The sequence below is a fragment of the Coregonus clupeaformis genome, chromosome 1, assembly GCF_020615455.1.
Source record: "Coregonus clupeaformis isolate EN_2021a chromosome 1, ASM2061545v1, whole genome shotgun sequence".
NCBI classification, from domain to species: Eukaryota; Metazoa; Chordata; class Actinopteri; order Salmoniformes; family Salmonidae; genus Coregonus; species Coregonus clupeaformis.
Genome location: NC_059192.1, coordinates 59,881,942 through 59,909,500, shown reverse-complemented (window position 1 = coordinate 59,909,500; position 27,559 = coordinate 59,881,942). Strand labels below are relative to the sequence as shown.

At 41.9% G+C, this 27,559-nt stretch overlaps 1 protein-coding gene across 2 annotated transcripts in view; it reads right to left on the bottom strand.

The window, feature by feature from the left end:
• Nucleotides 1–8,681: 8,681 nt before the first annotated feature.
• LOC121571305 (glutamate receptor ionotropic, delta-1-like) overlaps nt 8,682–27,559 on the bottom strand; it is a 515,242-nt gene continuing 496,364 nt past the window's right edge. Inside the window, exons 14-17 of one of the 2 annotated variants that reach the window (XM_045222049.1) lie at nt 19,512–19,678; nt 12,053–12,293; nt 10,786–10,926; nt 8,682–9,847 (exon numbers count right to left, since the gene is read on the bottom strand). In XM_045222049.1, coding sequence (XP_045077984.1) covers nt 9,416–9,847; nt 10,786–10,926; nt 12,053–12,293; nt 19,512–19,678 — 981 coding nt within the window. In that variant the 3' untranslated portion in view covers nt 8,682–9,415. The remainder of the gene's footprint in view (nt 9,848–10,785; nt 10,927–12,052; nt 12,294–19,511; nt 19,679–27,559) is intronic. The other variant, XM_041882706.2, reaches the window with a different exon arrangement.

Genomic DNA, 27,559 nt, shown 5'->3' with positions numbered 1-27,559 from the left:
CTCTATATCTGACATGGTACAGGTATATGCTGTCATTTGACATTTCAAAGTTTTTTCCACTTCATTACTCAAAATGATGGTGCCGAAGCAGACACGACTTTTCACTGTGAAGGAGGCCGTATCTCTATGTTGGTTGGTGATACGGATTCGGACACGTTCTTGCACTTTGAAAAGCGATGATGTCGAGGTGAGTGAAATAAGTAAACAGCATAAATATGTTTGGTGTTGTCGATGTTTGATGCTGTGAAATTTGGGGAATAGCTCTCAGATTAGCAAATCCTGTCATGTCCTGATAACTTGGTTAGTACCTGCGAGCACATCACCGGTGGAGCTCGAATGATTGCTCTCTGTCTCATGGAAATAGTTGCAGTGTTTAGCTGTATATAATCAGCTATCTAGTTGGTTGTTTTGTATTGTTTCTACCAATGTAATTCATATAGAAACGGCCCAATCTGCTTGCTATAGCTAGCTAGCAAGCTAGTTAGTCTGTCAGTTATGTGTAGTGGTACATTTGGGCTGCGGTCGTGTAGCGTCAACCTCAGCTGTCACTTTCACTAGCTAGCCATACAGACAACCAGCTAACTAGCCACCGAAATGAAAGTTATAGTAATTTCTGTTTATCTGTTGGGTTTAGGTTATGGTTTGTCATGTTTGCTAGGTGCAGATATTCATAGGCTATACATAGGCCTCGTTTTCCTATTATTTGACTGTTTAGCTGTCGTGTTAGGGTAGATGCCCGCTCAGTGGAGCTCATATGATGAATTGGATATTTGTTTACATAGCCAGCTAACAAGTTGCTTGTTTTTTCCTGTTTCTACCGATGCAATTAATTTGGAAACTGTCCCAGCTTTGTAACTATTCAGCTGACATTGGCGAACCCTGTTGTTAGTCTGTCAGGCAAGAAAGCAAGAGTTGATTAAAGGAGAGAGAGCGAGTGAGAGCGAGAGAATGGGAGGCGTGTAACTGTATCACTCAATTTATTATGAAAACCCCTTATTAGGAAGATAGTGTTTGTGGTTGAGAAAAAGAAAGAGAGGAAGGAAGAGAGAGACAGTGTGAGAGGGAGAGAGAGAGTTTATGTTCCTGACCACAATTGTATCCTATTTGTTGCTCCTCTCCTCTCCCTCTGTTCCTCTAGGTCAGTGAAAGCGAGGGAAGTGATGTGGAGAGTCAGGGCTCAGCAGTAAAAGGCAGGGAGGAAGAGGAGTTAGAGATTATTGGAGGGATAGAGATGTGGAGCGAGGAGGGAGGAGTGGAGCGAGAGGAGAGTGGAGTGGAGGGGAGAGGAAGAAGAGAGTGAAGAGAAGGGAGAGTAGAGGGAAAGAGGAAGAGGAGGGTGAATGAGAGGAGAGTGGAGGGAGAGAGGAAGAGGAGAGTGAAGAGGGGGAGAGGAGGAGGAAGAGGAACATGGAGAGGAGGAGGAAGAGGAACATGGAGAGGAGGAGGAAAAGGGAGAGGAGGAAGCAGAGGGAGAGAAGGAAGCAGAGGGAGAGGAGGTGGAAGAGGGAGGGGAAGAGGGAGAGCACACCCTAGAGGGGAGACTATGTTTCCATGGAGTGTGCCTGCCCCAAGTCCCACCATTCACCCTTGTAACATACAGCCTGGGCCTGAAGTGACAGTGGCAGGGGTTTTGGAGTTGTTTTTAGAAGTGGTAGGAACTTGTATATGTTCCAGAGCTTGTAATGGATTAAAACAAGAAAATGGGCAGGGTTGACCATCTTGACCAACTGAGGAGCTATTACAATGTTGGACGCACAGGGAGAAAATGGTGGAAGTATGTGTTTTGGGGAACTGCAACAACAACAGCAAAAGTTCTGTAAAGCAAACATATTTGTTTACCTTTTGTTAATAAAATAATTGTTCTGCTAACAGATCCCTCTGTACATATTAAATTAACTCCCGGTGCTGAGTTAATGTGAGTTAATGTGTAGCATTTAATTGTATAGCTTATAGGCGATATGTTAGTAGATCGACTGAGGTGAATGAAGTTACAGCAACCAATGTGATAATGGCTGGGGTCATTTTAGCTTGTTTTTGCTTTTTCTCCAAATAGCATTGTAGAGTTTTAAAATTGTATAGAAATGCAGTAAATAAGCTTAAACTTTCTTAAAATGTATTGGATGGGGGTTAAGAGCAAGGTACTCATTTACCTAGCTCTTATCAACAGCTCTTATACATTTATAAATTACAGTGCATGGAGAATGCTGTTATTTCTATCAGAAAAAATAGTCAATGTTTTTTCCACTTGGAACTGGCAGGTTCGCTCGACCTTATTCATGGTTTCCTCGCGCGTAAAGGTGGTGGAATTATGAGGGAAGTAAGTCAAGGTCAGAACACGACTTGTAGACACACCTCCGCCACACCTTTATTTCTTAGATCTCCAACCTGAACAAATACTGGGTGAATAGCATGCTATTCAGACCCGGCGCCAGGATAAAGTGACTAAAGGGGCAGTTGAAATCAGTGAGGGGGCACAATTTTGGGGTGTTCTTGCATTGGAATTATATTGAATTATGCTAATATCATGTTATACCACAATACACATAAAAATGCTTAGACTCCAAGAACATTTACTGAGTGCTTTTGAAGTGAGAGGTTGGCGCGAAATCTGTAGCCTATCTCCGCTGCACTGTATTAACACAATGGACAGTGCCTTACACACTAAAGCAAGGCCGTTTTGGTAATGAATATAGGCTACAAGATAGATAAGGTAATTCACCTATTACAAACAGCCTATATGAATGCAGCCTTACACACAGCTGTTTTATCAAAAATAATCCAAACTAAATGCTGAAAGTAGTAGCCTGGCTTAGTTTGGCTTAGAATAGCTACACAACTGTGAATGTGAACCAATGAATGTGAGCAGAACAAAACAGCTGTACAAAGTAGGCCTAGTAAACAAAATGCCAGCAGCATACCACCATGCATCCCACTGATGGCTTGCCCTATTAAGCTAAGCAGAGTTGGTCCTGGTTGGTCCCTGGATGGGAGACCAGATGCTGCTGGAAGTGGTGTTGGAGGGCCAGTAGGAGGCATTCTTTCCTCTGGTCCCCCAAAAAATTATCCCAATCTGGCCCTCATACAGTCATGGCCACCTAATCATCCCCAGCTTCTAATTGGTTCATTAATCCCTCCTCCTCTCCCCTGTAAATATTCCCCAGGTCAATGCAGTAAATGAGAATGTGTTCTAGTCAACTTACGTGGTAAAATAAGGGTTAAAAATATATACTGAACTAAAATATAAACACAACATGTAATGTGTTGGTCCCATGTTTCATGAGCTGAAATAAAAGATCACAGAAATGTTCCATATGCACAAAAAGCTTATTTCTCTCAAATGTTGTGCACAAATTTGTTTACATCTCTGTTAGTGAGCATTTCTCCTTTGCCAAGATAATCCATCCACCTGACAGGTGTGGTACATCAAGAAGGTGATTAACCAGCATGGTCATTACACAGGTGCACCTTATGCTGGGGACAATAAAAGGCCACTCTAAAATGTGCAGTTTTGTCACACAACACCACAGATGTCTCAAGTTTTGAGGGAGTGTGCAATTGGCATGCTGACTGCAGGAATATCCACCAGAGCTGTTGCCAGAAAAATGAATGTTCATTTCTCTACCATGAGCCACCTCCAATGTCATTTTAGAGAATTTGTTAGTACGTCCAACTGGCCTCACAACCACAGACCATGTGTAACCACACCAGTCCAGGACCTCCACATCCGGCTTCTTCACCTGCGTGACCGTCTGAGACCAGCCAGACCGTCTGAGACCAGCCACCCAGACAGCTGATGAAACTATTGGTTTGCACAACCGAATAATTTCTGCACAAACCTTCAGTAAGCGTTTCAGGGAAGCTCATCTGCGTACTCGTCGTCCTCACCAGGGTCTTGATCTGACTGCAGTTCGGCATTGTAACTGACTTCAGTGGGCAAATGCTCACCTTTGAACGCTGGAAAAGTTTGCAGATGGCAGATAGCGTGTATGGCGTCGCGTGGGCGAGCGGTTTGCAGATGTCAATGTTGTGAACAGAGTGCCCCATGGTGGTGGTGGGGTTATGGGATGGGCAGACATAAGCTACGGACAACGAACATTGCAGTGCCATTTATCGGCATTGTCGTGCCATTCATCTGCCGTCATCACCTCATGTTTCAGCATGATAATATATGGCCCCATGTCGCAAGGATCTGTACACAATTCCTGGAAGCTGAAAATGTCCCTGTTCTTCCGTGGCATGCATACTCACCAGACGTCACCCATTGAGCATATTTGGGATGCTCTGGATCGACGTGTACAACAGCGTGTTCCAGTTCCCGCCAATTTCCAGCAACTTTGCACAGCCATTGAAGAGGAGCGGGGCAACATTCCACGGGCCAAAATCAACAGCCTGATAAACTCTATGTGAAGATGTGTTGCGCTGCATGAGGCAAATGGTGGTCACACCGGATACTGACTGGTTTTCTGATCCACACCCCTACCTTTTTTTTAACCCTTGTGTGGTGTTCTGGTCTGTGGGACCCATTTTCAATGTTTACTAAAAGAAAAATGATACAAATAATTATTTTTTCAACCTGAGACTCATTGGCCTTGGCTCATTTTCTGTGAAGAACATGTAAAATAACACATTTTCAGTGAGTGCACACTGTGCACCCCCCTACACATTTATATTACATATGTGGTGTTCGGGTCCACTGGACCCAAGGGTAATAAAAGTGTGGAAAAGTGTGTGTGTAGTTGAAAACAAGTAAAAATGAAACAAAAAGGTTTGCTGTGTGCCTTCACTCTGTCTTCCTCCTCCCTAGGCCTGCTGTTTCAACATTGCACCAATAACCTGTCTGTCTCCCTGCCTGTCTGCCTGTCACCCGCTTTTCTCGCACTCTTTACCCTTTTTAGTGTGTGAAACTACACAATGTCTTGCGGGAACATGCACAATGTTATTACAATACATCATTTCAATACATTATTTCGATACATTGTAAAGAATTCAGTATTTTCCCACACTCTACCCCAGCCAGGTGCAAATTGGGGGAGGGACTCAAAAAATAAATAGATTTGCATGTGTGGCTCTTTACCACAATCAATCAGTATGGCAAAAATAATCTCTGCTCAGAGGGCCTTAGAATGTTTTTTGGCAGAGAGAGTAGCTAGTGTGGAAGGAGCGTCTTCCACTTTGGAAGATTAAGAATTTTCAGAATATGAGGATCATGTCTCTGGACCACCTTCCCCTGTTTTACAACCCTGGGCCCAACTTTACTGTTGATGAGCAGTTAATGCCATTTAGAGGCCGCTGCCCCTTCAGGCAGTACATACCGTCTAAACCCGCAAAAGATGAATCAAGATCTGGGCTGCCTGTGATGCTGCTTCATCATATGCGGGGAACTTGCAAGTGTATATGGGGAAGCCAGATGGAGGAGCCCCTGAGAAGAACCAAGGGATGCGGGTTGTCCTGGACGTGACACAGGGACTCTGTGGCCACAACATCACATGCGATAACTTTTTAACTTCGCACAAGCTGGGACAGGAGCTCCTCAATAGGAAGCTGACGATGGTAGGAACAGTACGAAAAAACAAGCCAGAGCTCCCACCTCAGCTGTTGAATACACAGAACAGGCCTATCAATTCCTCTAAGTTTGTGTTCACGGCCGACACGTCCCTAGTGTCCTACGTGCCAAAGAAAGGCAAAAATGTGGTACTCATTAGTACGCTGCATAGGGATGGGAGAATCTGTGGCCGGGAACATCAAAACCAGAAATCATAATGGATTACAATGCCACAAAAGGAGGGGTGGACAATTTAGACAATCTGGTGACTGGCTACAGCTGCAAAAGAAGAACCCTACGCTGGCCACTTGTGATATTCTTCAACATCTTGGACATCTCAGCGTACAACGCATTTGTCATCTGGATAGTGTTGAACCCAGATTGGAACAGGTATAAGCTCCAGAGGAGACGGCTCTTTCTCAAGGAGCTGGGCAAGGCATTGGTAAGAGCTCAAATCCAGAGGAGGCAACATATCCCAAGGACCCCAGCTTCTGCAGCCATCGTGAGGAGGATTCAGGAGGAGAATGCTGGTGCCCCATCCGCCCGACCCACAGAACCAACAACTCTAATACCGGAAGTAAGTGTGAGTGATGTTGTTGCATGTGTGTTTGTCTGACTCTCCTACCTTGGCCTGCTGTAAAAAATATATGTGAGTGAGTAAGTGAGTGAGATGTTCGCAAAATTCCTGAACTAAGTGTTTTCATCATTCTAGATTGCAGCCGGTAGCAACAAGAAGAAGCGCTGCAACGTGTGTGGACCCAAGAAGGACAGGAAGACACAGTACACATGCATGAAGTGCAAGAAATACATTTGCAACACACACACATTAAAACTCTGTCCCTCATGTGGTGTGTAGACCGGCCTTAATTTTTGTTCAATGGGGGGCTCATTTATCATTTACATAGAATACTGTATGTATAATTTGTCCTTCCAATTTGTTCAGTTCAAAGCAATAAACATCAATAGTGATGAAAACCTTGTTTCATTTATATTTGTTCAAGAGAAACATGATTTATTCCACCCATGTCTTGATTATAATTGATTTTTGTCTACAAAAATCAAATTGAATACAGAAAAACGAATAGTGCTTTTATTGATAAATGTGATCTAGCAGAGGTAAATGGCAAATATTAACCATGTATGCTGTCTATATTGCTTGTAATTGATATAAGTCAACATCTAAGTATTAAGTATTTTTACGTAAATTGTTATGGCTGTATTGTTTTAAAAACCCAATAATGTTGTGGGTCCATCAGACCTGCGAACATTGGGTGAATAACAAAAACATGAACACCACACAAGGGTTAAGGTATCTGTGACAATCAGATGCATATCTGTATTCCCAGTCATGTGAAATCCATAGATTAGGGCCTAATGAATTTATTTCAATTGACTGATTTCCTTATATGAACTGTAACTCAGTAAAATCATTGAAATTGTTGCATGTTGCATTTATATTTTTGTTCAGTGTAGTTTCATCTTGTTCTTGATACGATTTCTTGTTTTGATGTGTTTTGACTGATTTTATGTCAACGCTAATATGGCTAGAATTTGCTAGCCAGCTAACCAACAACTGTAACGATGTATTTGAGAGACAACAAGTGCTCATTGTGTAAATTAATTTATGTTTTCAATATACATTGGAGACTAAATATTGTTTACATGTTGTCAACAATCTGTTTTGTTTTCAACCCCATAGTTGCGCACGTGTCGGTTTTGTTGTTAAACAACGAACCCATCTATAGGAATGTCCAATGCGCACAATAGACTGAATTTTGAGGTGATTTCCCACAGTTAAAGTCCTGCAATAAGAGCTATGAGGCTAATATTTGTGTAAACTCTTTTGAATTGTAATCTGTGGGTCTCTATGAGTAGGCCGATACCCCATTTAACGGACCCAAGATCCATGGGTAAGGCTGTACATTGCTATTAATATATTCCCCCAATGCATACTTATAGAAGGCGAACTGCCCTGTTCCACTATTGTTGTTCACAGAGCACACATCAGCGTGTCCCCTTATCTCATTACCAGCTGATTATCAGCTGTTGTCAAACACACGTGAGTCTGGAAAGACAATTTACTTAGTCAAAGTGTGCATCAAATTTTACTAGATGAAAAGCTGAAATGAGTATAACCAAAGATTGTCTATTATATTGACTAGATATTTGAGTGACTGCTCTAACAATGGAAATACATGTCCTCAAAGATGTCAGGCAGGCAAGAGGAGGTGAGATCAGATGGGACCATCTTAGCCAATGAGAGGGCAGATACGAGTGTGAACAATAGGCCATAGATATAGATAGAGGACCCATCTTTGTTTATAGCATTATAGCATCTGTGACAGAAAGGAAAGCACCATTGAGGCTATCTCCATTTTAAAGACGTCAATTTTCTTCTTTTTCATTGGCTGATTGCTCCCAAATGGAGGAAGCCCTCAATGGCAATGTCCACGCTAAAACAGGTCAGATCCATGATGAGTCCTCTATCTATCTCTATGACAACAGGCACAACTCCGATGTAGTAAATTTTTTCAAAGTTGCCCAAATGCCACGTGTGTCCACTTATATCAGTGCATTCGTAACAACCTAACTATTACAAAACTTCCATTTGATCCAATATACCTCACATAGCAATTTAGCAATTACATTTTTTGTTGATCAAATTTAACACTCATTGACCTTCATATACAAAAATGCTTTACTTCATGGGCTTATTTTCGGGGACAAATTTTCGGCACAGTAAAACCTCTCGCTTCGCCTCTTCCTCACTGGTATAACATCCTGGCATTTAAAGCATACTCGATTTTCGACATTTCACGTACTATAAAACATTCTATTTTCACATACCTAAAATGTAGTATGTGTATTCGGATACGGTTACTCACTCATACGTGAAAATAAATGATGGCATTACAAAAGCGACGTGGTACAAAAACAACATGTAAGGCATGGCTTAACACGGCTCCATTTAGACAGTGTTTTAACTTTTTTTTATAATTTTTTTTTTTGTTTTCTTACGAAACAAATCAACTCTCTTTCCACTGTCTTTGAAGTGTGAAGTTTCTTTTCATAAATTGGGTACATTCATATAATGTTAATTTGAAAGAAAACATAGTTGAACTTGGCACTTAGAAAAAAACAGAAGGAATTATCACCTTTATTCATTTAGAACACATTTTACAAAGCCATTCAAACAGTAATGTTTTGTATAAGTTTGTATCTGTTTTATAAACTCAACTTAAAAAATTGAGAATATTCAAAATACACTTATTTTTTGTACCTCACCTCTTTTTTTCCATACTTACAAATATGTACATGAAAGTCATTTTCCTAATTTTGTTTTCCTCCATATTTCTTCAGTCGAAAAAAAAAAAAAGCCATCCATATTTTGATTTTCTCTCACCTGTGACCATTCATTCTGTAGACTATAGCTCACCACAGCCAACATGCGTCCTGATCTTGTCCACATTCTGATTGGGCCCACATTTTCAGACATGGGTCTACACATGGTGTTAAAATGTGTCTCATATCTGTGTCTGCATTGTTGACCAGATTTCCGGGTCCCTCCCTGTATGCAAATTATTTAACAGATAGCATTTCCAAATAATATGTATTTATTTTAAGACGCATATTGATGCCAGAAGTCAATGATTTCAGAGGGTGGTATAATGATGATTTAAGTGGTTTCACTGTCCAGATCCGTTTACATTTGTAAGATAGCCATCTGATCACAATCAGATCACAAAACATCTTTCCATTATCTACACCAGTCTAAAAATGTGGGCACAATCAGAATGTGGAGGAAAAAAGATGCATGTTAGAACCAGGTATAAATGGGGCTTGAGTGTCTGTGATTGGGCTGAGGCTGAGTGGTCAGATGGAAGTCCCATGGCTTACATCAATGGCTTCTGGAATGGGTCTTCCGGGCACTGATTGGTATGACATTGGCATGGGCGTCTTGACAGGGCTCTGTTGGCAGAGCCCCCCGTTGGGCGCCCTGTGTTTGCAGCGGATAGAGGGCATGGTGGCGCTGCTGAGGGGTAGGGATCTGCCAGTGCCCCTGCCAAGTGTCCTTCCTGCCCCATGTCCCTCCTGGAGGAATGTGGTCACAGAGACCGACTCCCTGTGATGGCCCGGGTAGTGCTCCCGTGAAGGCAGGCCTTCCAGGGACTGGCTGGGCTGCATGCTGCCGATGTCCAGGGCAGAGATCTCGATAGATTGGCCCGGCAGCTGTTTGTGCGCCATGTCCTCGTCCAGGTGGCTGTTCAAACGCTGGTGGACCTGCTCTAGATTCACCTCTTTGTCCTGGAGAGAGAGAGTGAGAGAGAGGAGGAGAGAGAAAGAGAAAGATACACAGAGACATAGGTTATTAGGGAGGAGAAGTGCAAGAAAAGTGAAAATAAATAATTGAAGGAGAAAGAAGCTGTGATCAGCAATTGTTTGATTTAACAACATGGTTAATTCTCCACATTGTTTACATTACATTTCCAATTTGAATAATATGGAACTTGAATGTTGATTTACTTCAAATCACTATTATTCAAGGAACACTAAAGTAAAACCACGTCAACACTATGCTACAATAACAAGATGCAAAATTCAAGCAAAATGTTGCCGAGACATTACCTTACAACAAAACACAAAATGATTTAATCTGAAATGTGTGATTTTTAAGCATGTCTCCACATTTCAAATGAACTATTACCAGAATGTCTCTTCCTTCAGTAGAATGCCTTTCTTGAAATAAATGTATCTATGGACCACAGATGTTATACCTGTAGCACACTACTGCATGAAAAGCATCAAGTCCTTATAGACTGACTGGTTCAGATGGGTACACAATGTCAATGCATCACACTTTATGGGACAAGATAGACACAATGTAGGTGACAAAGGCCTAAAATCATTTCTTGAAAGTCTCTGTATTTTTGTAATTCACTACTCCAAAAGTTATGGGTAATAGGATTGCGCAGAAAAATCTAGTGCACCGGAAAACAAAGCCAAACATATGGCCTCTTGGCTGCTTCTCCTTCTCCTTCCTCTCGTTGCTGCCAAACATTTCCCATGCATCCATGATGTTTAAATCATACCACAAAGATGCCAAACAACAGAAGAGACCACAGAGTGAGATGACCAGTGAAGCAATACATATCTACTCCTACCCATCGCCCATGCCCCCCAACCCCATCTGCCCACCCCCCCCAACCCATAAAGTACCCCGTATATCTCAGGTCTTTCCTGACCTGTGTCAATAGTCTCTGCCTCCTCCCAGTCTCTCTCTCTCTTTCCGTCCACATGTCACTCCTGCCTTCTGGTGAAGCACTTGTAATGTCATTATATGTCAATGTACCAGAAACCCTTTCCAGACTGTAGTCCTTAGTGACCTGCATAGGATCACAGACAATCATACAGTACATAAATAACCAGCATGGCTGTGTATCTGGACATTGACATATAATTGTAATAAGACGTCACTCAGTAGAATTACTAGGGAGTATTTGGACTGGGTACAATTTACTGGAAATTGTTGTCATATTGCCTACATACGCTGTAGCTGTCATAAGTGGTCTTTGTAGCTCAGTTGGTAGAGCATGGCGCTTGTAACACCAGGGTAGTGGTTCAATTCCCAGGATCACCCATACATAAAATGGATGCACACATGACTAAGTCGCATTGGATAAAAGTATCTGTTAAATTACATACAGTATCTCACATAAGTGAGTACACCCCTCACATTTTTGTAAATATTTGAGTATATCTTTACATGTGACAACACTGAAGAAATGACACTTTGCTACAATGTAGAGTAGTGAATGTACAGCTTGTATAACAGTGTAAATTTGCTGTCCCCTCAAAATAACTCAACACATAGCCATTAATGTCTAAACCGCTGGCAACAAAAGTGAGTACACCCCTAAGTGAAAATGTCCAAATTGGGCCCAATTAGCCATTTTCACTCCCCGGTGTCATGTGACTCGTTAGTGTTAAAGAAAGCGTTTGCGCTGACTGAGGCAGCAAATATCTACCCAGAAGTGAAACGTTGTTGAATGAATGGACCAACAAAATTGTAGTCATTATTCATATTTTTGCAGTTATCATTATTGCCATCCATGATAATGACTCACTTTTCAGAAGAAACAAGCAAAAACAAGCAATTAATTGCATGTTTTAGCATCTGAATAATCTTTCAAAGGCTCTTTTGAAATACAAAAAAAAAAACTAGAGAGAAAAAGAGCTTTAAACAAACCACCCAACCCAACTTCTCTCCCACTCAAAAAAAAAAATTGAACAATCACATCAATTTGGACTATCGTCAGGGCACACCTATAACTGGGTGTACTGCAGCTCTACTAAATCAGGGCTGGCGTCTGCGCCTGGATCCATAAAGTAGAGTGTGGCAGTGGCATCTCTGGGCAAGACCGGGGGGCCCGGGGGTCTGGGTCTTGGCCGGGGCCTGGGGAGGGGCTGCGGTGCGACCAGGCCCTGGATCGGGGCTGCGTTCTCGGTCACCTCTTTGGGCTGCTCACGCCGGCAGCGGTTGCTGCTCCACCAGGTCTCCAGGGCGGCCACCAGGCAGGCCAGCATCAGCCCTGCTGCCAGGATGCAGAAGACCCCAGCGAAGCTTTGGAGCCTCAGGGACCTGCCCTCTGGCTGGGCCTCCGAGTGGCTGTCCAGGTCACAGCGACCCTTCCTGGGCCACCACTTCTGCTTTAGGATGTCCAGGTCCCCTTTCTCCTGCAGTTCCAGGATCCTGACAAACACAGATAGAGGAGTTTTATAGTTCTGGGGATTTACTGAAAGCACTGGGGTGGGTAGCATGCTAGAGTGAATTCTCATTCAAACATTAGTGATAGGATGAAATTAAATGGAGTTAATTAAATTGGACTCAGTTGTGAAAATGTCAGATTTCTGGTAGAGGAGCTGTTCAATTAATGTTTTAAATGTGAAACATTACAATGTAGAGACGTTATTGTGTAATATACCCCTATACTGTACCCAGTGTATATGATACTGCCTGGAAGTTAAAGCAAACTGGCCATAAGAGAAGATGAATAACAGTCCTTTAACCGAAGACTGTGGGCTGGAAAAGGGTGACTCTTTCAAATTAATTGGTTTTGAAGTGAGTTAAACAAGCGCTGCCATCCTGATGATGAAAGACTAAGCAGAGCCCATTATTACTCTTACGGTATGGATGAAAATAGATATAGGAAAATGATGGCTGAAGTGCCTGAAAAGTGAAGAAAGACAGTGATTATCTCCCACCCGAGAGGATGGCTATGCACAGGGTCATTATTTAACCCCTTCACAACAACACATCCCACACACACAGAGCAACATAAGCTACTGAACTGTATATTCACACTTATGGTCAATCCCGATTCAAGTTTTCCCCATTTGGTATCTGTGTCATTCCCTGAATAGAGTGCCTTTTGGATAGCGTAAATTTGTAAACAAAATCTATTTATTTAACCAAATTTTAACATTCTGTCATTAAGAGCACGTTCAACTTCATAACAAACATGTTTCCCCATCTCCAGAGGAAAACAAAAATAAATAAAATACAGACTATAAAAGGTGACAATTAAAATGACAGCGTTGACTGTAACAGGGTTGACGATTTCATCTTAAATCAGCTATAACTCCACTTGTGACAGGGGGAATGGAAACTTGTTGTGAGCAACAGGGAGGGGCAATTGACCCTTCGTTAAGCTCCGCCCCCCTTGGTTACTGTTGCAACCTCGGACAACATTTTCCCGGGAAGCCCAATTCCCCATTCAACCACTGTCAAAATCCCTTCAAAATGATCTCAAACTGTGTTTCTACACAATGAAATTAAACACAGACTACCCCTTGCTAATTAGGTAACTCTTGGGTATGTTGTGGTGGACTGTCATTACAATTGCTTCACGGGAACACGGTACAATTATGTTTGTAGTGTAGCTAGCACTGAATGGCTCTGAATTCACTGTCAGCATGCAGTCAAAGCTATAACCACTTTTGGAGCTAACTAGTGCTCTCAAATTGTATCCTGATGTTGACAGCAGATGGGAGTTAACATAACATTGCTAACTTAGCTAGCTAACATACATTTTGAGAAAACAAGTTATATTAACACTCAGAGTGCCGGAATTCCATACATACTTGAATGACCATGAAATTCATTCTAACCGTTGATATTTCAGTTGTATAAATATTCCATAATAAATAATACATTGCTAAATGAATGCATTTATGTTAGAATAGATCATTAGAAACCTTAGGACACCAAATGTAAATTGTAATCAGTCAGAAAATGTATTGATTGATCCAGAAGCGCATAGACTGTAAATACTAAAATTAGATGATAGTGTATTTCCGGACTGTAAGACAACAGTTGCCTGCCCAGGTGGCACGTCCAAACTACACCTAAACTATATTTAAACTAATTTCACATATACTAATAATAATAATAATAGATGTGGCCTAAAGACAAGATTAAACTGACAATAGTCTGATGGGTGACAATATTATAAATTGTCAAAGAGAATAAAGAGACTGATGACCTGTGCAGCTGGCATTGACAGCGTGCATTGACAAAGAAGCGAGGAGCTTACCAAATAGCGCTTCTTCCATATCATCCTACAGAGGTCCATGCAGGCCAGACATTTTGATTGCTATACCCTATCAGAAAGAGCAGATTCCAAGGTTTCTAATTAACCTATCTTGCAATAAAAAAAAATCTACAAATTGCATTTTCCCTAGAATAACCGTGGCTCTGTGCATTCCTCATGTGAGTAGGCTACTGGTGACAATCAGCAATAGCCATTTGGGGAAAATATACTTTATATTTTCTTCTGTTACATTCCATTATATTCTTACTGTAAAATATATACAGTTGAAGACGGAAGTTTACATACACTTAGGTTGGAGTCATTAAAACTTGTTGTTCAACCACTCCACAAATTTCTTGTTAACAAACTATAGTTTTGGCAACATGTCACGATCGTTGAGAGACGGGTCAGACCAAGGTGCAGCGTGGTATGCGAACATGTTTATTACACATAATAAACATAAACAAAACAAGAAACAACGTAACGTGACGTCCTCAGGCTAAACACATACAAGCCTAACACAGAACAAGATCCCACAACTAAGGTAAGCAAACAGGCTACTTAAGTATGATCCCCAATCAGAGACAACGAGCGACAGCTGCCTCTGATTGGGAATCACACCCGGCCAAACCTAGAAATACACAACTAGACCCTAAACATAGAAATACTAACATAGATCCTCACGCCCTGACAAAACCAACTAAAGACAACCGGCCTCTCAAGGCCAGGGCGTGACACAACAATTGTTTACAGACAGATTATTTCACTTATAATTCACTGTATCACAATTCCAGTGGGTCAGACGTTTACATACACTAAGTTAACTGTGCCTTTAAACAGCTTGGACAATTCCAGAAAATGATGTCATGGCTTTAGAAGCTTCTGATAGGCTAATTGACATCATTTGAGTCAATTGGAGGTGTACCTGTGGATGTATTTCAAGGCCTACGTTCAAACTCAGTGCCTCTTTGCTTGACATCATAGGAAAATCAAAAGAAATCAGCCAAGACCTCAGAAAAACAATTGTAGACCTCCACAAGTCTGGTTCATACTTGGGAGCAATTTCCAAATGCCTGAAGGTACCACGTTCATCTGTACAAACAATAGTACGCAAGTTTAAACACCATGGGACCACGCAGCCGTCATACCGCTCAGGAAGGAGACGCGCTCAGTCTTCTAGAGATGAACGTACTTGGTGCGAAAAGTGCAAATAGATCCCAGAACAACAGCAAAGGACCTTGTGAAGATGCTGGAGGAAACAGGTACAAAAGTATCTATATCCACAGTAAAACGAGTCCTATATCGATATAACCTGAAAGGCCGCTCAGCAAGGAAGAAGCCACTGCTCCAAAACCGCCATAAAAAAGCCAGACTACGGTTTTCAACTGCACATCGGGACAAAGATCGTACTTTTTGGAGAAATGTCCTCTGGTCTGATGAAACAACAATAGAACTGTTTGGCCATAATGACAATTGTTATGTTTGGAGGAAAAAGGGGTAACGCTTGCAAGCCGAAGAACACCATCCCAACCAGGTGCTTTGCTGCAGGAGGGACTGGTGCACTTCAGAAAATAGATAGAATTATGAGGAAGGAAAATGATGTGGATATATTGAAGCAACATCTCAAGACATCAGTCAGAAAGTTAAAGCTTGGTCGCAAATGGGTCTTCCAAATGAACAATGACCCCAAGCATACTTCCAAAGTTGTGGCAAAATGGCTTAAGGACAACAAAGTCAAGGTATTGGAGTGGCCATCACAAAGCCCTGTCCTCAGTCATATAGAAAATGTGTGGGCAGAACTGAAAAAGAGTGTGCGAGCAAGGAGGCCTACAAACCTGACTCAGTTACACCAGCTCTGTCAAGAGGAATGGGCAGAAATTCACCCAACTTATTGTGGGAAGCTTGTGGAAGGCTACCCGAAACGTTTGACCCAAGTTAAACAATTTAAAGGCAATGTTACCAAATACTAATTGAGTGTATGTAAACTTCTGACCCACTGGGAATGTGATGAAATAAATAAAAGCTGAAATACATCATTTTCTCTACTATTATTCTGACATTTCACATTCTTAAAATAAAGTGGTGATCCTAACTGACATAAAACAGGGAATTTCTACTAGGATTAATTGTCAGGAATTGTGCAAAATTGAGTGTAATTGTATTTGGCTAAGGTGTACAGTGCTATGAAAAAGTATTTGCCCCCTTTCTAATTTTCTCTACTTTTGCATATTTGTGATACTTAATGTTATCAGATCTTCATCCAAAACCTAATATTAGATAAAGGGAACATAAGTGGACAAATAACACAACAATTACATATTTATTTAATAAACAAAGTTATGCAACACCCAATTCCCCTGTGTGAAAAAGTAATTGCCCCCTTACACTCAATAACTGGATGTGCCACCTTTAGCTGCAATGATTCCAACCAAATACTTCCTGTAGTTGTTGATCAGTCTCTCACATCGCTGTGGAGGAATTTTGGCCCACTCTTCCATGCAGAACTGCTTTAACTCAGTGACGTGTGGTTTTCAAGCAAGAACTGCTCGTTTGAAGTCCTGCCACAACATCTCAATTGGGATTAGGTCTGGACTTTGACTAGGCCATTCCAAAACTTCAAATTTGTTGCTTTTTAGCAATTTTCATGTAGACTTGATTGTGTGTTTTGGATCATTGTCTTGCTGCATGACCCAGCTGCACTTCAGCTTCAGCTCAAAGACGGATGGTCTGACATTCTCCTGTAGAATTCTCTGATACAGAGCAGAATTCATAATTCCTTCTATTAAGGCAAGTCGTCCAGGTCCTGAGGCAGCAAAGCATCCCCAAACCATCACACCACCACCACCATGCTTGACCTTTGGTATGATGTTTTTACTGTGGAATGCAATGTTTGGTTTTCGCCAGGCATAATGGGACCCATCTCGTCCAAAAAGTTGACTAAAGTTTGCCAAAAAGCACCTGGATGATCATCAAGACTCTTGGAAGAACGTTCTATGGACAGATGATTCAAAAGTATAACTTTTTGGACAACATGGTTCCAGTAATGGGTTCCCTGCGTGCCTGTTCGGTTATCCGGCCCTGGCATAAAGTAGAGGTAAAGAAGCATATGTACATATTTTTTGCTCTGGGGAAGAAGCTTCCAGGGGGGTGGGCCAGGGGTGGGATAGGGACGGAACGGGCGGTTACCTTCGGAACTGCAGACTTTATTTGAATGAAATGTAGAACCATTAACCTATTTTGAAAGCACACTTGTTGGTCTGCCTGTGCCAGATGTATGTGATTGTTAATTAAGGGTATAAAGGCCTTCCTGTTTGTGTCATTCAGGGGATACCCTTACTATGTGCTGGTCGGCATGACTTGGGAGGATGGGAGCGGTGATGGTGTTTTTTTAACCAAAGTAACTGTGAGAAATAGGTAAATGTAGTGTTTTTAGGCATTGGTGCCAATATTCCACCTAGACCTGCTCTCCTTCTCCCTGGGCACACCCTCCGTGATTGTTGCAACACATAATCATTGTCTGTTTGAGTCTGTGAATGAAACGTATAAACCTAGTGATATTTGTTTTTGAGAAGACTGATATTGTTATCTATTGAAATCTGTCTTGTAGTACAGTTGTGCAGCGCTGAAGAAGATGTATGGAAATGATGTAGGCCAAAGAAAATTGTGCCTCGTAAACGGTTGCATCCTGATATTGATGTCCGATTCCCATGCGCCACTCCTTGATGCAAAGAACCTGTTATGTTTAGCTTAGTCCTAAGTAGAGGTCTTCAAAGGTGAAAAACGTTGGACCCATTCCGAAATGGACTTGGGGCTTTCCCACCTGGACCAGAAATGCATAAATAATTTTTTTTTTAAATAAAGACCGGCTCTGAAGGGACCCAAGGACAACTAGAACCGTTTCGTATAGACCTGGTTGGATCCAAACCCGGTCCGATCCGATTTTTTTAAGCTACTTTCTTAACCAGTGTCACACCCTGATCTGTTTCACCTGTCTTTGTGATTGTCTCCACCCCCCTCCAGGTGTTTCCCATCTTCCCCATTATCCCCAGTGTATTTATACCTGTGTTTTCTGTTTGTCTGTTGCCAGTTTGTTTTCTTTCGTCAAGCCTACCAGCGTTTTTCCCCTTGCTCCTGTCTTTCTCAAGTTCCTGTTTTCTAGTTTTCCCGGTTTTGACCATTCTGCCTGCCCTGACCCTGAGCCTACCTGCCATTCTGGACCTTGTCACACCACCCTGGATCATTGACCTCTGCCTGCCCTGACCCTGAGACTGCCTGCCATTCTGTACCTTTTGGACTCTGATCTGGATTACTGACCTCTGCCTGCCCTTGACCTGTCGTTTGCCTGCCCCCTGTTTTTGTAATAAACTTTTGTTACTTCATCACTGTCTGCATCTGGGTCTTCTCCTGAAACGTGATAACTGGAGCTGATACAGCGTGAGAGGAGGGAGAGGGAGGTGCTGCTCTAGCAGGTAGGGAAGGGGCCGTACTATGAGCGTGTGACACGGGGAGGGAGAGACGAGAGACGCAACCAACCAAGCCGACTCGCGTTATAATAGACTAATAGCTGCCATAGCTAAGTTATTTGTCATCATATATGATCACGTAGGAGCTGTCTAGACTGCATCAAACCGGGAGAAGCAAGTTAAGCTAGCTAACGTTAGCTAACTAGGCTAATTGAGGCTGGAGTGCATGTGCTTTCTCATCCTACAGTTACAAATAACTCCATTCAGAATATCAAGTAGCAGCCTACCTGTTGACTCTTGATCGTTGTAGCCTATCCTTCTGATTTATCTTTTACATTCCGTCACTTCCATTGATTAGATATATCCTAACTTTTTCCACACACAGAGGCTCTATGACTGTAGCCTATTGCCACTTTGATGACTTATGATTGGCTGCCAACAACAACAACAAGCTACAGGCTCCACTCTTGTGAAAAGCAGCAGCATAAATTATAAAATGTCTCTCTCTACTGCAGCAGTCATGTTCGGATCTGTACAGGCCCTTCCGGACAAGTCAGTTAAAATTACACATACCCGTGACAATCAGATCAGATCCGACCCAGACCCGTGACATTATTTAGAATTACGGATCGGGTCTCGGGTAATCGGCCACAGGTGGATCCGTGAAGACCTCCAGTGCCAATGACCTCACCTCACGTATAAAAAAGGTGGCATAGTATTGCTAAAGGAATAGCTATTTAAATGTTAAATCCACAAAGTTACAAAAACACACTATTGGAACATTTTGTTTTATCGAAAATTACACACAATGTCACAAGGAAAAAGGCACTATTCGTGGAACCACACATCTACAGTACAGAAACATAAATACTGTAGTTGGCCGTTGGGGTGGGTTGGCTGGAAGGGGGCACTCACTTCTGGGAGAAGAGGTCTCTGTAGGGGCTGCCGTGCTGCAGGGCCAGGCTGTAGCCCTTACTGCTCATACTGTTGCCTGTCACCATCAGGGTGCAGTCATCATCTGTCAGAGCAGCATACTCCACCACAGCCATATCCCACAGGAAGGCAAAAGACTCTCTCTTCGCCTGGGGGAGAATATACAAAGGGTTTACATTAAGGGGATAGTGGAACGAATAGGCAAAATAGACAAACACACATGCGTCCAATGATCACCAGCCTTAATCACAAACTTAACCACAGTGTATTTTCAAGTTCATGACACTCAGTCATAATCAGTCATTGCTTTTCACTGTGGCGTTAGCTAATATGAACTAGGTTGTTTTCAGTAGTTGTGAACATGGCACATCTGTGTTGTCAAGGTATAAAGCGGTAGTCTGGCCAGATCGCTTGACCATGAAGTTTATTCAGACTAGCAAACGGCAGCAGAACCTCTAAAATCCTTTCTGAGTGAATTTATTTATCTGTTTATCCTGGCACTTTCCGAAGAGTCCCAGGTATTCCAAGGTAATGTCATTATTTCACAAATAAAACCCTTCACAGCCTGTCTGTACACATAATTGTTGAACTGCACAAGGTCTTGATCAAAAACTCCCATACTAAACTTCATAAGAAAGTATGTATTCCTCAGTTCAAATCACTATGATGCTTTTGGTTTAATGACTTTACTCTTTTTTTTATGTATAACATTACTGTTCACCCAACATTTTTTTATTTTAAGCACAAAATCACTAAGCAATTTACCTCACAAGTATCTGGTTTAATAACTGGAAAAAAGCTCAGGCTACTGTGTCTGTGTACCACTGTGTGTGAGTGTGCCTGTGTACTACAGTGAATCTTCTTAATTACCATTCACACTGAACATTATCTCAGTTCAAATCACTCTGAAACTTTTGGTTGAATTACTCTCCTCTTGTCAACACAAGAGCTACCATTTGTGAATGTATACAGTACCTTCTGAAAATATTCACACCCCTTTACTTTTTCCACATTTTGTTGTGTTACAGCCTGAATTTAAAATTGATTAAATTGAGATTTTGTGTCACTGGCCATCACACAATACCCCATAATGTCAAAGTGGAATTACGTTTTTAGAAATGTTTACAAATTATTAAAAATTAAAAGCTGAAATGTTTTGAGTCAATAAGTATTCAACCCATTTGTTATGGCAAGCCTAAATAAGTCCAAGCATAATAATGTACTTAACAAGTCACAATAAGTTGCACTCTGTATTCAATAATAGTCTTTAACATGATTTTTGCATGACTACTTAATCTCTGTACCCCACACATACAATTATCATCCATATCGATGGGGCTGGCAGTGGAGCAGCTCAAGAGCTTCAAGTTCCTTGGTGTCCAAATCACTAAAGACTTAAAATGGTCCACACACACGCACAGTCCTGAAGAAGGTGCGACAGCATCTTTTCCCCCTCAGGAGGTTGAAAAGGTATGGAATGGGCCCTAAAATCCTCAGGTTCTACAGCTTTACCATTGAGAGCATCTTGACTGGTTGCATCACTGCGTAGTATGGAAATAGCACCACCCTCGATGGCATGGTGCTATCTAGGGGGAGGGGTGGACAGCCCAGTACATCACTGGGGCCGAGCTCCCTGCCATCCAGGACCTCGATATCAACCAGTGTGAAAGGAAGGCCCAGCTATCCAAGCCATAGACTGTTCTCTCTGCTTCCGCATGGCAAGCAGTACCGGAGCATCAAGTCTGACACCAACAGGCTCCTGAACAGCTTCTATCCCCAAGACTGCTAAATAGCTAACTAAATAGCTAACAAAATGGCTAAACTGACTATCTGAGTTGACTGTTGAATTTTATTTGTGGGGCTGTGAAGAGACCTCTGGTGGCATGTCAAGTGGGGTATGTATGGTGTCTGAGATGTGCGCTAGTCACTTAAAAAGACAGCTCAGTGATTTCAACATGTCAACACCTCTCACAAAGACAGGCAGTGATGTAGTCAATCTCTCCTCTACTTTGAGCCTGGAGAGATTAACATGCTTATTATTAATGTTAACTCTCTGTGTACATTTAAGGGCCAGCCGTGCTACCCTGTTCTGAGCCAATTGTAATTTTCCTAAGTCCCTCTTTGTGGCACCTGACCACACGACTGGACAGTAGTCCAGGTGTGACAAAGCTAGGGCCTGTAGTACTTGTTTTGTTGATAGCAATGTCAAGAAAGCAGAGCAGCATCTTAGTGAATGATTTGTCCCAAATACAATGCTTTTAGTTTTTGTAATATTTAGAACTAACTTATTTATTGCCACCCATTCTGAAGCTGACTGCAGCTCTTTGTTAAGTGTTGCAGTGATTTCACTTGCTGTGGTAGCTGACCTGTATAGTGTTGAGTCATCAGCATACATAGACACACAGGCTTTACTCAGTACCAGTGGCAGGTCATTAGTAAAGATTGAAAAAAGTAAGGGGCCTAGACAGCTGCCCTGGGGAATGCCTGACTCTACCTGGATTATGTTGGAGAGGCTTCCATTAATGAACACCCTCTGTGTTCTGGTAGGCAGGTAACTCTCGATCCACAATATAGCAGGGGATGTAAAGTCATAACATACGTTTTTACAGCAGCAGATTATGATCAAAGCTGCACTGAAGTCCCAAAATCTTCTTATTATCAATTTCTCTCAGCCAATCTTTCATTTGTGTAAGTGCCATACAGTTGAATGTCCTTCCCTATAACCGTGCTGAAAGTCTGTTGTTAATTTACAGTGGGGAAAAAAAGTATTTAGTCAGCCACAAATTGTGCAAGTTCTCCCACTTAAAAAGATGAGAGAGGCCTGTAATTTTCATCATAGGTACACGTAAACTATGACAGACAAAATGAGATTTTTTTTCTCCAGAAAATCACATTGTAGGATTTTTAATGAATGTATTTGCAAATTATGGTGGCAAATAAGTATTTGGTCAATAACAAAAGTTTCTCAATACTTTGTTATATACCCTTTGTTGGCAATGACACAGGTCAAACGTTTTTTGTAAGTCTTCACAAGGTTTTCACACACTGTTGCTGGTATTTTGGCCCATTCCTCCATGCAGATCTCTTCTAGATCAGTGATGTTTTGGGGCTGTCGCTGGGCAACACGGACTTTCAACTCCCTCCAAAGAGTTTCTATGGGGTTGAGATCTGGAGACTGGCTAGGCCACTCCAGGACCTTGAAATGCTTCTTACGAAGTCACTCCTTCGTTGCCCGGGCGGTGTGTTTGGGATCATTGTCATGCTGAAAGACCCAGCCACGTTTCATCTGCAATGCCCTTGCTGATGGAAGGAGGTTTTCACTCAAAATCTCACGATACATGGCCCCATTCATTCTTTCCTTTACACGGATCAGTCGTCCTGGGCCCTTTGCAGAAAAACAGCCCCAAAGCATGATGTTTCCACCCCCATGCTTCACAGTAGGTATGGTGTTTTTTGGATGCAACTCAGCATTATTTGTCCTCCAAACATGACGAGTTGAGTTTTTACCAAAAAGTTCTATTTTGGTTTCATCTGACCATATGACATTCTCCCAATCCTCTTCTGGATCATCCAAATGCACTCTAGCAAACTTCAGACGGGCCTGGATATGTACTGGCTTAAGCAGGGGGACACGTCTTGCACTGCAGGATTTGAGTCCCTGGCGGCGTAGTGTGTTACTGATGGTAGGCTTTGTTACTTTGGTCCCAGCTCTCTGCAGGTCATTCGCTAGGTCCCCCTGTGTGGTTCTGGGATTTTTGCTCACCGTTCTTGTGATCATTTTGACCCCACGGGGTGAGATCTTGCGTGGAGCCCCAGATCGAGGGAGATTATCAGTGGTCTTGTATGTCTTCCATTTCCTAATAATTGCTCCCACAGTTGATTTCTTCAAACCAAGCTGCTTACCTATTGCAGATTCAGTCTTCCCAGCCTGGTGCAGGTCTACAATTTTGTTTCTGGTGTCCTTTGACAGCTCTTTGGTCTTGGCCATAGTGGAGTTTGGAGTGTGACTGTTTGAGGTTGTGGACAGGTGTCTTTTATACTGATAACAAGTTCAAACAGGTGCCATTAATACAGGTAACGAGTGGAGGACAGAGGCACCTCTTAAAGAAGAAGTTACAGGTCTGTGAGAGCCAGAAATCTTGCTTGTTTGTAGGTGACCAAATACTTATTTTCCACCATAATTTGCAAATAAATTCATAAAAAATCCTACAATGTGATTTTCTGGAATTTTCTTTCTCAATTTGTCTGTCATAGTTGACGTGTACCTATGATGAAAATTACAGGCCTCTCTCATCTTTTTAAGTGGGAGAACTTGCACAATTGGTGGCTGACTAAATACTTTTTTCCCCACTGTATTTACTGTGAAATAACATTGTATCTGGTCAATAACAATTTTTTCCTAAAGTTTACAAAGGGTTGGTAACAGGCCGATTGGTTGGCTGTTTGAGCCAGTAAAGGGTGCTTTGCTATTCTTGGGTAGCGGAATGACTTTTGCTTACCTCAAGGCCTGAAGGCACACACTTTCCTGTAGGCTTAGATTGAAGAGATGGCAAATAGGAGTGGCAATATAGTCCGCTATCCTCCTCAGTAATTTCCCATCCAAGTTGTCAAACCCAGGTGGCTTGTCATTGTTGACAGACAACAACAAAAATTCACCTCTTCCACACTCACTTTACGGAATTCAAATTTACAATGCTTGCCTTTCAAATTTTTGGTCAGTTATGTATGAATATGTAGGTTCAGAATTTGTTGTTGGCATGTCATGCCTAAATTTGCTAATCTAGCCAATGAAAAACTAATTAAAGTAGTTGGCAATATCAGTGGGTTTTGTGATCAATGAGCCATCTGATTCAATAAATGATGGAGCCGAGTTCACCTTTTTGGCCAAAATGTCATACTATCATTCTTCATGTCATTTATCTTTGTTACATAGTACAGTTTCTTCTTCTTTTTATCCAGTTTAGTCACATGATATCTCAATTTACAGTGCATTTGCCAATCGGCTGTGTAGCCAGACTTATTTGCCATTCCTTTTGCCTCATCCCTCTCAAGCATACAATTTTCAATTCCTCATCAATCCACGGGGATTCAACTGTTCTTACAGTCATTTTCTTAGTGGGTGCATGCTTATTAGTAACTGGAATGAGCAATTTCATAAATGCGTCAAGTGCAGTGTCTGTTTTTTCCTCATTACACACCAGCAAGTATTCTTTACATATTCAACATAGGAATCACTGCAAAACCTCTTGTATGACCTCTTATACACTATATTATGTAAATGTATATATCAGGCCCAGCCTTTGGAACTTTGGTTTTCCTAGATACTGCTTTAGAGCAGATTTCTGCAGCATTAGTAAAGATGTGATCAATAGATGTGGATGATTTCATTCCTGTGCTGTTTGTAAATACCCTGGTAGGTTGACTGAACCAGGTTGCATGCACTGGTTACAGTTTGAAGTTTCATCTTGAGTGGGCAGCATGATGAAAGCCAGTCAATATTTATATCACCCAGAAAATATACCTCTCTGTTGATATCAAATACATTATCAAGCATTTCACACATTATCCAGATACTGACTGTTAGCACTCAGTGGTCTATAGTAACTTCCCACAATTACATTTTCGTCATTTAGCAGACGCTCTTATCCAGAGCGACTTACAGTTAGTGAATACATATTTTTTTTTATACTGGCCCCCCGTGGGAATCGAACCCACAACCCTGGCGTTGCAAACGCCATGCTCTATCAACTGAGCTACATCCCTGCCGGCCATTCCCTCCCCTACCCTGGACCAATTGTGCACCACCCATGAGTCTCCCGGTCGCGGCCGGCTGCGACAGAGCCTGGATTCGAACCAGGATCTAGTGGCACAGTTAGCACTGCGATGCAGTGCCTTAGACCACTGCGCCACTCAGGAGTAAATAATAGGCTTCAGGTGAGGCAGGTGAACCTGTAGCATGTTACTTCAACAGCATTTGACATGAGTTCCTCTCTAAGCTTTACAGGAATATGACTCTGAATATAAACCGCAACACCACCCCCATTGGCATTTCGGTCTTTTCTATAGCTGTTGTAACCATGTATTGCTACCACTGTATCATTAAAGGTACACTAGATGGCCAAAAGTATATGGACACCTGCTTGTCGAACATCTCATTCCAAAATCATGGGCATTAATATGGAGTTCGTCCCCCCTTCTGGGAAGGCTTTCCACTAGATGTTGGAACATTGTTGCAGGAACTTGCTTCCATTCAGCCACAAGAGCATTAGTGAGGCCGGGCACTGATGTTGGGCGATTAGGCCTGGCTCGCAGTCAGCGTTCCAATTCAACCAAAGGTGTTCGATGGGGTTAAGCTCTGTGCAGGCCAGTCAAGTTCTTCCACACCGATCACGACAAACCATTCCTGTATGGACCTTGCTTTGTGCACAGGGCCAAACTGTTGCCACAAAGTTCATCTAGAATGTCATTGTATGCTGTAGCGTTATGATTTCCCATCAATGGAAATAAGGGGCCTAGCCCGAACCACGAAAAACAGCCCTAGACCATTATTCCTCCTCCACCAAACTTGACACTTCACATTAACAGCACTTACAGTTGACCGGGGCAGCTCTAGCAGTGCAGAAATTTGACGAACTGACTTGTTGGAAAGGTGGCATCCTATGCCGGTGCCACGTTGAAAGTCACTAAGCTCTTCAGTACAGGCCATGCTACTGCCAATGTTTGTCTATGGAGATTGCATGGCTGTGCGCTCGATTTTATACACCTGTCAGCAACGGGTGTGGCTGAAATACCAGAATCCATTAATTTTAATGGGTGTCCATGTACTTCTGGCCATGTTGTGTATTATCTAAGTGAGTTTCAAAGATAGCCAGTATATTAATGTTATCTGTTAGTAGCAAGTTATTGATTTCATGAACCTTGTTTAGTAGGCTAGATATGTTAATGTGGGATATTTTTAGCACTTTTCTAGGATTCTTGATTGTTTTTAATGCTTTACTGGGAGGCTTATCAGAGGTAGACATGACAGTGATATTTATGTTTGAGCTGATAGTACAGAGTGAACTGTGCACAGTGGGATTCCTACAAGGGCAAACCCCCTCAGTTCTAACAGTATAACTCAGGTTCATAGGCTCATGATTACTGCTGACAATAGCTGTAGGAGGCATTTAGGGGAGCTAGAGGGACATAAATTAGGTTATTTACTTTATGACCGCCAACACCCCTGGGACAATGTACATTTGCAGCAGCACTATGACAACTCAGCGACACAATGGTAGGGATTATCTGAGCAGGGCTTGGGTCACATATCTACCTCTATCACTCCAGTAACCCTGCACATTGTAAATATGGTACTGGAACTGACTGACCCTGTATATAGTATGCTTACTTACTTTTTCGTGTTCTTCTTATTTATTTTGTTCTACCTTCTGTTATTTTGATGGGTACATTTTTTAAAAAAAAGCAGAGATTGAATATCCCTTTGAGCATGGTGAAGTTATTAATTACACTTTGGATGGTGTTTCAATACACCCAGTCACTACAAAGATACAGGCGTCATTCCTCATTCAGTTGCCGGAGAAGAAGGAAACCGCTCAGGGATTTCACTATGAGGCCAATAGTGATGTTAAAACTGTTACAGAGTTTAATGGCTGTGATAGGAGAAAACTGAGGATGGATCAACAACATTGTAGTTACTCCACAATACTAACCTAAATGACAGAGTGAAAATAAGGTAGCCTGTACAGAATAAAAATATTCCAAGACATGCATCTTGTTCGCAATAAGGCACTAAAGTAAAACTGCAAAAAATATGGCAAAGAAATTAACTTTTGTCCTGAATACAAAGCATTATGTTTGGGGAAAATCTAACACATGACTGAGTTCCACTTCATATTTTCAAGCATGGTGTTTGCTGCATCATGTTATATGTATGCTTGTCATCGACAAGGACTAGGGAGTTTTTTAGGATAAAAAGAAACGGAATAGAGCTAAGCACAGACAAAATCCTAGAGGAAAACCTGGTTCAATCT